A 12,594-nucleotide genomic window follows, 5' to 3' on the forward strand; every position below is an offset into this window, starting at 1 on the left:
TACTGAATATATCTATAATAATTCAAAGTTCTTTTGTCACCCAGATGGAGAACAAAGGTTTTCTATCTTAGTTAATGATACGACAATGGAATTCAGTAAGTTTTTGGTTGCTTTTGTTGTGGAACTGCCTATGCTTGTTCCTACAAACTCATGGGGATATCTAACTAATAATGCATACCTTTATAACTATAAGTACTTTCACGAGACCTATGGGGGAGGAGTTTTTCGTGTAATGGACCGAGGGCAGTATAACATAGCCCTTGGTAGTCTGTCCCTGAACGTAGGCCTTACCATGTTTTTCATTATAATGAATATTTTAGGGGATTGGCAGTTTACTTCTGTCCATAATATCGCTGGTAACGTTTTCCTTGCTTTAACTGAGGGATGTTTCCTATATGACATTCCCAAGGTTTTAGTGGCTAGTCTAGCTAGAGGCCATAGTATGAGGCATAAGTACTTTCTTATGCCTGTTTTGGTTTGTCGTATCATGTGCTATTTTTTCCCTGATTTTTGTACCCACTACACGGATTGGGTTGGGGTTGAAATGATGAGACCCACCAATTGCGTTGTTCGTTCGTTTCGTGTTATGACTTGGCTGGGATGGAAATTACAACCTCAATGGGTTGCTCCTTCCACCTGATCAGATCGAGTAACACTTAACAGGCTAGAACGGGTTGATGATACATGGAGAGAGGCTTGGCAAGTTATCATGGCGTGGCAAGACGCAAAAAGACCTCGCTTCTATGTAGATGAGGATGACGACGCCTAAATGCTGGATAATAGGTAATTTTTATTTTTGCTCGTGTCTGTTTATGTCCCAAGCAATTTACTTTTTGTAACCCCATAACGGATGGAACTCATATAGAGTTGCGTCTGTTTTTATTTATCTATATTAGTATGTTTTAACTTTGTTTTGTAGATGTTCCAAAATTTCACGTGTTTCCATGGTATTTTTCTACCCTTTTTATTTCAATACTTTGAGGACAAAGCATGCTTTTGTTTGGGGGTGGCATAGAAACACCAGTAATTTAAGGCACCTGTTAGGATAGAGATATGTACAATATGCACTTGTTTTCTAGTAAAAAAATCAAAAATATAAATAAAAAGTTTATATTATACACTTAGGAATATTGGTATTGCTTTCTTTCTATGCTCTTAATAATCTAGAAGTTTCACGGTAGCTGTTGCATTAGAATAATTTTTAGAAACTTAGATTAATATGTAGGTAATAATCTTTGTATCTTTCTATAAATATATTGCATGAGTATCTATGTTTGTATTGACATGTAAGTTTCTGAAATCTAGGCTAGAGTACTTATTCTACAAATCCTGTGAGAATATAGCCTAAAGCCTTATATGAATGAAATATTTGAGAAATGACACAAGAGAGAAGTAAATTCCGAATAGAGAAATCACACGTCCACTTGCTTGATCACTATGTCATATCCTAAGCGAGAATTTAGGCCCTCTTTGGATCGATATAGCCAGAAATTCAAACCTATATAAAATTATTTCCGCTAGTCACCCCTCTGAGCCTTTCTTTAGCCTTTCATAAACCGCAAATCCTTTACCCTTTTATACAAAACAAAATAAAAATAAAAATCAACATACCCATCTTTGAATAAGTCTGAGAATAGAGATGAAGAATAGATAAGAAAAAGACCTTTGAAATCAAGAATTTGTTAGTTGCTTTAAATAAGAAAAGAAAGTTTTCATCTAAAGAAAAGAAAAAAATAAAATAAAAATTAGAACTCCAAAAACAGAATCAAAAGAGTCAAAAGCCAAAAGCCAAAAGAAAAAAAAAATGACTAAAGATGGAAACAAAGTGTAGAAGCAAAGTAAGAACAAGGTTTTCTCTGGTTACGTAATATGAAGATTCTATTATCTCAGACTGGTTCTTTTTGAATATCCATTTCTTTTCTTCTTAAACCATCTCCTAATCCCCGCAACACCTAATAAAGACCTCTAGCTAAATTAGGAATAGGTTAGTGTGATAGTAAGTGGCAGATGTGTTTGATCGACTCCGGCTTCCTTGTGTGTCATTGAGATGATATGGTAAAGTGTGCCCACTGCATACTGGAGTAGCGAAACTTGAGCGAAAAAATCAGAGTGGTTTTTGTCTTGACATTTATGTGAGGACCTACTTAAGAACGTTATTCCAAAGTTTTAGAAACGGACTTGTTACTGCATTACATAGCATAGTTCATTATATATATGTATATCCGTAGATAATTGATTATTATGCACATATTAGTTTAGGTTTCGACTTGATTATTCTGTATTCATTGCTAATGAGATGTATAGATATTTGAGAATAAATAAGGAAACAGTAATTATATTTCTTAGTCGTTGTAGTATAAATGAAGTTTGTGAGTACCTTCACTGGAAAACTCTCACGAGGCTATAACTCGTCCACTAGGGAATTCCTAGTGGTTTAAGGCCTTGTTGCATATGGTCAATACAATCGCACTCGGCGAAACGAGATTACTTAGAACTCCATTTTTGGTCACTTATTTTAATTTCTCATATTTGCTTGAGGACAAGCAAAATTCTGTTTGAGGGTGGTTTGATAAGAGCCTAAAAGTGTAGTTTTAACCCCTTAACAATATTGCTTTTAGACCAATTATGTGATTAATAAGTAGGAGTTAGTATTGTTATCGTGCTCTTGTGCATTCCAGGCATTGGAGTCGAATATATGAAGAAATGCGTCCTTTTTGCGAGATAAAGGAGCAAAAGTTGGTTGCTATGAAGTTCTATGATTAAAGCCCTAGATTCAAGGAGAAAGAGCCTTTTTAAAGCCCGGTCAAAACTGAAAAGTCAAAGTCAACGCGGGCAGAAATAGCGCAAAAAAGTCAAAAGAACTTCCGCAGGCCGTATCTTTAGACTCAGACCTCGGAATTGGACTTACTATATGTCAAAACGACCGGCTCGGAAATAGATTTCTAATGATCTAAGTCTTAACCCAATCAGAGGAGCACAAGTGGATGAAAAAGCTATTGTTGAAGTCATTCCAGCTAAAAACCCCTTTGTGGACTGAAGTAATGAGGTTTTGGGTTCGATTTTCCAGCCCAAAACATGGCTCCTAATCCCATGCATGAAATTATGGATCTAGCCTCTTCTATATAAAGAGGACTAAGGCTTAGCTATGAAGTTACTTAGTTAGATAATTGATAAACTTACTTTATAATTCACTATTTAGTTAGTTTTAGTTTTGTCTTAATTTCATTCATAAATTTAGTTTAATTCTTAGACTCTTTCAATTAGATTAATAAAGTAATTATTATTCTTTCAATACTGTCTTGTTCCTATTGTTCATTAGATTAATAAAGTAATTGTTATTCATTAAATAATGTCTTGTTCTTATTGTTCTTATTCTAGAAATGATAGTTTAATGAATCAAGGCTAAAACCTACATTAGAGGGGTTTGAGGAAGTCTTGAGGAAAACTTGACTATGTTAGTGTAGAAATGGTTTTAATAATCTATTCCATTCTAGAAAGTAATTAGTTCACCATGAGAATGAGTTTGATTGCTTCACATGCTGATTGTTAGTTGGTAGAGATTGCCATGAACAATACCTAATTGTTATGTGAAAACATTGCAATTTGGATTACAACAATTCTATGTTAGTTTATTAAGTCGACTCAAGGTGAAATCAAATTCCCCTAATTCCTTCTCATATTGTCATTCTAGTATTGAATTGCCATCGTTTGATTTATAACCTTTTGATTAGTTAATTCACCATCGTAGTTAAATTCAAATCCATTATTCTCACTGATTTTTGTTAGAATTACATAAACTATGAAGTGTTCACATCTAAATGAGCTAGGAGTGGAACGAATTCTCTACTCCACATATTGAACGATAACGAGAGTAGAACTTTGATACATTAGCAATAAGAAATTCATTTAGTTTTACTTACATTTGAGTTTAATTACTTAATCGTAGGTAAAACTATCGTTTTTCCTTTTATCGGTACACATAGAAACAGTAATTAGAAACCCGGCAGCTCTTTCCTAATCTCTCGCAGACTCGACCGAATAAGAAGTTCCAATTCCAATCAAACTCTATTGGATACCCTAAACCAAACTCTATATAAACAAAGGGAGACCAAGAGTAAAGATGATCACATCTTTTGAAGTTGGAGTATGAGCTATTCTTGTGCAGAGTAGCTGTAGAGCAGACGAAGTGGAGAAGAAGAAGAACCAACATAGCAACATCCGTTTAGTGATGGTTTCTTCACCTTTAACTTTTGTTCTCTTATTTGTTATGTGTAACTAAATTCAGCCTAGGACAGACGGAGTCTTAAATTATGTTAGTATTTTGAGATTGCTTTCTATGATATTCAGTAGGCTTCATGTTCAATAAACTTTTCACTATTCGTAAGTTCATAGCTAAGATTCAATTTTTCATATTGTATGTGATGCATGCGATATAGTTTGATATCTGCCGTTATTAATTAAGCATGTTTTAACTGTTTGAGTCAAGTTTGTTTAATACTCGTGCTGTAAGAAGACAAATAATTATTTGAACTTGACCATAGTGTGGAACTGCTAGAAGATACATATTTGTTAAAAAAGATACATGTATTTTTTTCCACCCTTTGATGACTGTCTGTCCAAGATTATAGAAGAGGACAAAAATGGAAAAATGTACTCAAGGTTATCTTAAATAATACAGGTTAGGATATGCCATAAACCACGCTTATTTAAAAAAAAAAAAAAGGAATTATCACGTTCACAACATCGAGAAAGCAGTTGATACTCATCAATAATGCTAATCGTATAAAAACTGAAATTTTGAATTTGATTCTAAAATTGCAAACAATGGTTTAAGATGGAGTCCATAGTCCTAGAATTATCTCAAATTGATAATACTCAATTCTTTAGTTTATTGCTTTCATAGTTAATTAAATTGATTAGGTTTAGTAATAGTTAATTCAAATCTTTATAAAACAAACCTTGTTCGGATTAGGTTAGGAGATATTCTAGTACTCAATTGTTCTAAGAAGCAATCCCTGTGGGATCGACCCGTTTGCCATCTATTTTCAACGATAGATGTGCGCTTGCGGTTATTATAATAGGGTTAAATAAGCTTATTAATTTAGGTTGTCTAATTACCTATCATGTACTATTTAAAATTCAAAAAAAAAAATGGAAGTCAGTTTTAAAAGGAACAAAAAACATAAGGTAAAAGATAATTAAAAAAGGAAAGTAAAAAAGATGTTTATTAAAAGAGGGACTTTATCCAAAAGAAAATTGTCATAAACTAATGGTGCGTGGGAAAATTGGGAGGGGGATTGGGTCACTTCACATTTATATCCTCATATCCGTTACTTTTAGCTTGGTATGTATTCTCGAATTACACACGAATTGAATTTTTGTTGTTTCTATTTTTTTTAATCCGAATTGAATTAACGAATTCTTGTCGATGCTCGAATTTTATTCGAATACTTTCCGTATCGAATTTTTGCTGCACTACAAATTACTAACTATGAGCTAGAGTTGGCAATTGGGCTAGAGCTCGTCCCAAATCATTATGGGCTGCACATATTCGGGTCGGGCTAGCCCAACCCTAAGTCCAAGTGTATTACGTGAAAAGTGTTTGAGATGGCTCCCAGTATTACACTTTATTCGTGCCAAAAGATCAGATTGTCCTTGAAATTCATAATGGGATAATCCTTAACAGAGTAACTCTAGAGGACAAATCGGGGGTAAAAATAACTCGAGAGGACACCTTTTTTTTTTAATTACTCACAAGGACCGGGTAGATGAAATGTCAAGTATACTCTTGACGTGAAATTAAAAACGGCTCGGGTAGATGAAATGTCAAGTATACCCCTAGTATTAAATAATAAACGGTTTGGCCCAACCAAAACGACCCAGTGTATATAGTATGAACAGTATGAACAACGATTGTTCATACCTATTTGGGGTATGAACAATCACTGTTCATATATTAACATGAGCTATGAACACTCATTGTTCATATAAACAATCATTGTTGATTGTTCATACCTATTTGGGGTATGAACAATCACTGTTCATACTTCAACATAATGTATGATCAGTAAAAACGCCTATTGGATGAACAATCATTGTTTATACCTCAACATGAGCTATGAACAATCATTGTTTAAACCTATTTGGGGTATAAACAATCAATATTCATACCTCAACATAATGTATGATCAATAAGAATATTTATTGGAGGTATGAACAATGATTGTTCATACATTAATATGAGGTATGAACAGTCAATGTTCATACTTCAACATAATGTATGATCAATAAGAACACTTATTGGAGTGTGGGTATGAACAATGATTGTTCATTGTTCATACCTATTTGGGATATATGAACAATCAATGTTCATACCTAAACATAATGTATGATCAATAAGAACACTTATTGGAGTATGAATAATAATTGTTCATACTTATTTATGGTATGAACAATCATTGTTCATACATCAACATGAGCTATGAACAGTCATTGTTCATACATATATTAGGGTATATATGAACAATCAATGTTCATATGAACAATTATTGTTCATACATATTTGGGTATGAACAATCATTGTTCATTGTTCATACATCATCAGAAGGTATGAACACTCATTGTTCATAGTAAAATGACAGAAAGGGTAAAATTGGAAAATATTTATTTCAAATCCAAGCCATTTGTCCTTGAGGGTTATTTTCACCCAAAATTTGTCCTTGTGAGTGATTATAAAAAAACTCTGTCCTCTAGAATTGTTTTGAATTGAAATTAGGCCTTGAAACCAATTTCTTGTAATCCTTAAATTAAGTTGATGTTTTAATTTTTTTTTTGTTAGTAGTACGTGTAGTCGGATACTTACTCTACTTTTATGTATTTTTAGTGTGGATACTTACTCTACTTATATGTATTTTTAGTGTTTTTCTTTCCAAAATCCATTGGCTAAATTGCTAAAATTGAACTATATCTAGTTATCTACATCGTTCATACTATCTTGTAATCACAAAACTCAATTCTATTATATCTAGTTATCTACATCGTTCATACTCTCTCGTAATCACAAAACTCAATTCTATATTGGTTCCACTTGATGACTCGTCAAGTGAAACTATCTATCTAACAAAACAGGGAGGAGTGGGAGGACAGATTCCACGTCATAAGGTGAGACGTGGTCGACACACCCCCTAACCATAGCCACTCAAAACTCATGGAGGGTGAATTAAAAAGCTTTTATGGGGTGAGTTAAACAGTTTTTTTCACCTCACCCACCCCCACACAAAAAGGTTAACACTGGACAAAATTTTTATGGGTTGAATCTTTTATGGCCTTGGAACCATGAGCATGGGCTTAATTAAAAAAAAAAATTGTAATAGTGGGGGTAGGCATCCAAAAATCAGCCAAAAGGCTGGGTTTATAAACTATTGGGCCTCCAAATTTGACATGGTACTACACAATTGGCTGACCCAATTGATGTTATTGGGCTTATGGATAATGGGCAATTGGGCTGGCCTTGCGCCGCGACGAGTTGTTTAAGTGCGAAGAAGAGCGCACATACACTTTCTTGTAGAAAGCGACGAAGTTGTTTCGTCTTTGCGCTACCGGCCTTAGGCCGGCGCGGCGTGTTGTTTAAATCTTGAAGACACGCGTTTTTGACGTCATGCGCCTTTGCGAAAAGCAAACGAGTCGTCGGTAGCACAGTAGGCGCATTGAGGTCTCACGGGTCGTATGCACGGGCATACCTTAGTAGCTAAAAACTGAATTTCTTAAATCAGTTTTTCGTAATCAAACAATCAGCCCCCAGGTCGCAAAAAAGTGTGTTCCACCAGTCCTTCTCAGTAAACAATTGACTAATTCAAACTAACAAAAGCATGCCTCCCTATTGGTCCATTTCTGACTACGAGGATCACAACCAAAGCTACCGTCACCATCGATACAAATACCATCCAACGACCATAATCTTTCATTTCTCAATCCCGAAAGCAATGCGCTAGCTAGAAAACACACTATATAAACGCACCGTCACCATACCGATAAGACAGCACCAACAACTCATCAAACTCACCCGAAAACCTCTCCATTTATTTTTCCGTTGTCTAAAAAACCCATAAGAAAGAAATGGAAGTTGTTGGAAAGTTTAAGAAAGGAGCTGCAGGAAGGAAAGCTGGTGGGCCCAAGAAGAAAAGTGTTTCCCGTTCCGTCAAAGCCGGTCTTCAGTTCCCTGTTGGACGACTCGCTAGGTTCTTGAAAGTCGGCCGTTATGCTAAACGTGTCGGTACTGGTGCTCCTGTTTATCTCGCTGCCGTTCTTGAATATCTTGCTGCTGAGGTAAATAATAATTATGTCATAAAGTTTGTACACATTTTTTAATTTCTTAGATCTAATATTGGGGGTTTCTTGAATTTAGGTTTTGGAGTTGGCTGGAAATGCAGCAAGGGATAATAAGAAGAGGACAATTAATCCAAGGCATATTTTATTAGCAATTAGGAATGATGAGGAGTTGGGGAAGTTGTTAGCTCATGTGACTATTGCTCATGGTGGTGTTCTGCCTAATATTAACCCAGTTCTTTTGCCTAAGAAGACTGCTGAAAAGGCAACTAAGGAACCCAAGTCTCCAACCAAGGCAACCAAGTCTCCCAAGAAGGGTACTGCAGCAGCTTAGAGTTAGGCTGTAGGTTTTAGGTCCGCTTCTTTTTAGGTGATGTCTCTATTTTGTATCTAATTTTGGGGATATTTCAACAGCTTGTTTAATGCTTAGAAATGAATGGGAAGCTGCTTGTTTGTTGTGGATTTTGGGAATGAATGTTTTAATCATATGTGATGTGTTGTTGAATTAGTCTAATCGCTTCTTTTAATGAAAGTTTAATCCACTTCTTTTTCAGATCTGATTGTGTGAATTGATAGCAATTGATTCAAGAGTTAGTGCATTGTTTGGATTATGAGCCTTTTAAAGATAAGGGACTCTAGCCTAGCACTAGTAGCAATGAGGTGTTGTTTTTGATAGTTTGGAAATGGCAACTTTGACTGACTGATTAATAGTGATATTAATACTTGATTTCCTTTGGGGTTGAGTTGTTCTAGTTATGTTAGGGATGTCAATTGTCAATTTCAAATTGTGTTCAGGGCATAGTCCCTGATTCCTAAATTGAACTCTGGTTCAGGGTTGTAGTCTTATACTCTTATGTACCTGTAGTGAAGTTCTAATTACTCTTAGTTTTGTGTTGGCTTTTTTTGTAAATTTTGTAGTGTCAATAGTTCAAGAGGTTGATAACGCATTGAATCAGACTTATAATTTGAGTTTTGCAAATTTGTTAGGTTCTCGTAGTTTGAATTTGAACGGTTCAACTATTCTAGGACTTGTAGCTGATCAGGTAGATGAAGTTGACTGCAAAGTTTTGATTGAATTTCTACCCCGTTTAACAATTTTCTTTAAGTCTATTCTCTCAATAGTGGAGGGAGTGGTGGTGGTTTTTTCGTCCTATTTGTATATAACTCTATAGAGTATTATTAAAGAATAGAGTGCATTTCATACGAGTTGAAATGGTGTGGTTTGTAAAAACCTAGCGTCATTTGAAGTGGCATGGAATGCAAAATACAATTTCATACCGTGTCATTTAAAGTGGAGTGGTTTGCGAAGTGTTCTCACCAAATCACATTGTAATTATGAGAATAATGAATTACTATACTATCCCTATTATTTCTATTTTATTATAGATGTATCTTATTATTCAATTTAATTGAATTTTGCCGTGTTTTTGCGTAATTAAAACAAAGTTTTCCAAATTAATTGACAATCATAAAATAAAACAAATTGCATAACATAAAATAAAACATTCCATTATTACAACACATAAATTAAAATAGCATGAAATAAACACAACACTTCTAAAAGATATTCAATTTCAATCGGAATTTTCGTCGCATTCGGTGAAGTCTAGATTCCTTGATACACCAGACATACGTGATTGCATGTCCAGATTAATTTGACGTTTCATCCCTTTATAATACATTTGTCCTTCTGGTGTCATATCTAAAATATTTGTGCTTATGATTTTTGACTCACACTCCAATCTTGCGAGGGTTGGCTCTTTTTTATTTTTACCACATGAATAATTTTTTTCATTGAATCCGTAAACTTCATAGGTTTTTTTTTTTTCTGCAGTCACGCGATTTTTCAATAGCATCCATCGCTCGTCGAGAATATTTTTTCAATATTCTTCAGACTGGGTGCATTTTGTCATTCAACTTTTTTCACTTGTTTTGCTTTGTCTCGGCCACGTACCCTTGTACCCTTGTCGACGAAGAATTTCCTGGCATATCGGAATCAGGTGTTGCCTCAGTCTCGACACCAATGTTTACCGACGCGGGTGATGTGAAATTCATATTGTTAATGGAGATGTCAGGTGTCGTGGGACTTAATGTGAAGCCCATATCTGGTTGTCTTTTAATAGTTCCCATGCGTGATCCATGATGAAATTCTTGTGACCCGTTGACCTTTCGACATACATCTATTTTGCTTGTGCCATATGGTAAGAAAAATTATACAAACTGTAACACAAAATGAAATACAAATTAAATTTAACAATACTAGTGAATTTACAATTAATACTTACAATATGTGCATTGTTTGCTCTAGAAATGTTAAAAGATTCAGTTTGATGGACATAACCACGAAACAAAATTATAGCTTTGTTGATAATTCCCCAATGACCTTCCAAGCTTTTCTTCGTTCAATGAATATAACATAATTTCAATCTCTCTGTCTCGTAGTGATTCACAATATTATCCCATAACATGTTATAGGACTGGTTGATCCCGATAATTGAATCAATAGAGAACTGTAACCATACTTCAATCAAAATTGTCTTCCATTGGATTAAATGACGATTTCCTAGAAGACATTGCCATAAAACAAGTTTAGTACTAAATGAGAATAAAATTGAGAGAATGAGATTTTGTTTTTTGTTGGTTCAAAATAGAATGAGAAATGTGTGAATTGTATGATGAGAATGGATACGTATTTATAACTAAAAAATCATAAATGTGGCACTCGCTCCAAGTCAGGAAATAAATGTGCCACTCGCTCCAATCTCCAATCTCCAATCTCCATGATCAATTATTATCCAATCTCTAATATCCATTATTAAAGTTCAAACTGTAACTTTCCATTATTAAAATTGGTACAGTAAATTTCCTGAGGTAAATTTGAAACGATAACTTTCCAATGGTAAATTTCAAATATACTAATTTATGAAAAATTATAACTGTTACAATCCAATGGTAAAACTGTTACAATAAAATTGGTAAAATTATTTTCCAAATGTAAATTTTTAATAGTAACTTTCTAAAGGTAAATTTGTAATGGTAACTTTCTAATAGTAAAAAAATATCATATTCACAACATAATAATATCAACTATCTTATCCTCAAAAAATCTCATGATTTGTGAAAATCTTATCCTCAAAAAATGTGGACCTCAATTTTAGATTTCAGTTGTCTATATAAACAAACTTAAACATATACTATTCCAATGTACATTCTTACTTCATTCATTATTTTCTCTTTCTTGTATAACCTTAAGAAAAATGGCCTCTGGAGCTGGTCTTTCTCATCATCATTCTTCCAGCTCTTCTGATAATGAAGACAATGATGCTATTAATCGAAGAAATCATTTTCTTCAATTCTACCAACAAGATCAAGATTTTTTTGATACCGCAGCTAATGGCATCCAAGCAAATCTCGCTATCTATAATAATGTCATTCAATCTGAAAGGCCCCGTCTAGGGTCTATTGCAGGACGCAAGTATCGAAACCGTAATAGAGCCATGGGCAATGCTCGTCTAAAGGCTGATTACTTTGGTCCGAATCCCACATATGATGAAGGCATTTTCAACAGTCGCAACCGAATGAGTAGCCAGCTATTCTTGAGGATTAGGAGTCGCCTAAAGCAGCATAGTGATGTTTGGAAGAAGAAATATGACGCAGCTGGTAAAGTCAGATTGTCATCTCAGGGAAAAATGTTGTGTGCGTTGCAAATGGTAGCTTACGGAACCCCAGTTGATTTTCTGGACTAGTATTTCCACATTGCTAAATCAACCATACTCTCCTATGTAAAATTGTTCTACTAACATATAGTGGAGGCATTTGGTCCCGAATATTTAAGTGAACCAAACTAGGAGGACATTGCAAGGTTGCTTAATGTTGCCGAGCTAAGGGGGTTTCCAGGAATGCTTAGTAGTTGTGTGTGCATATTTTAGCAAATAGATATGTAACATGTGGTAGCATCTTCGTAAGGCTCGGATATGGTCTTGGTGTGGGTAGAAAGTACCAGAACACACTTCAAGTCCAAATCCTCTTACTTCCTAGGTTCGGAAGTGAGACAAGAAGAAGAGGTTTGTGGACTTTGGAACTAGTTAGAGTTGTAGGTTCGTATAACCAACTCCTAACTATGAACTCTAAATCCGGAACTCAACTACTAGGTTCGGAACAGGTTCGTGGGCTTTGGAACTAGTTGGAGTTGTAGGTTCAGATAACCAACTCCTAACTATGAACTCCAAATTCGAGCTCAACTACTAGGCTCGAGCTCTAACTACGACT

General features: G+C 34.7%; 2 protein-coding genes across 2 annotated transcripts; both read left to right on the forward strand.

Moving 5' to 3' along the window:
* Positions 1-7,905: 7,905 nt before the first annotated feature.
* On the forward strand, positions 7,906-8,878 carry LOC147481900 (histone H2A-like). The gene is made up of 2 exons (XM_086577011.1): positions 7,906-8,325; positions 8,405-8,878. Exons 1-2 carry the CDS (start codon positions 8,116-8,118, stop codon positions 8,657-8,659), a joined length of 465 nt encoding a protein of 154 aa, XP_086433137.1. The 5' UTR covers positions 7,906-8,115; the 3' UTR covers positions 8,660-8,878.
* A 2,704-nt stretch (positions 8,879-11,582) lies between these two features.
* On the forward strand, positions 11,583-12,071 carry LOC147481901 (uncharacterized). Its single transcript, XM_086579115.1, has one exon. The coding sequence runs from the start codon at positions 11,583-11,585 to the stop codon at positions 12,069-12,071; it is 489 nt and encodes a 162-aa protein (XP_086435241.1).
* Positions 12,072-12,594: the final 523 nt, after the last annotated feature.

The sequence above is a fragment of the Coptis chinensis genome, chromosome 8 (assembly GCF_015680905.1).
Source record: "Coptis chinensis isolate HL-2020 chromosome 8, ASM1568090v1, whole genome shotgun sequence".
NCBI lineage: Eukaryota > Viridiplantae > Streptophyta > Magnoliopsida > Ranunculales > Ranunculaceae > Coptis > Coptis chinensis.

Bases quoted from the DNA above. Each gene is read 5' to 3' on its own strand.
- LOC147481900 (XM_086577011.1), top strand. From the start codon at position 8,116: ATGGAAGTTGTTGGAAAGTTTAAGAAAGGAGCTGCAGGAAGGAAAGCT. The intron at 8,326-8,404 runs GTAAATAATAAT...TCTTGAATTTAG, and splicing joins TTGAATATCTTGCTGCTGAG to GTTTTGGAGTTGGCTGGAAA.
- LOC147481901 (XM_086579115.1), top strand. From the start codon at position 11,583: ATGGCCTCTGGAGCTGGTCTTTCTCATCATCATTCTTCCAGCTCTTCT.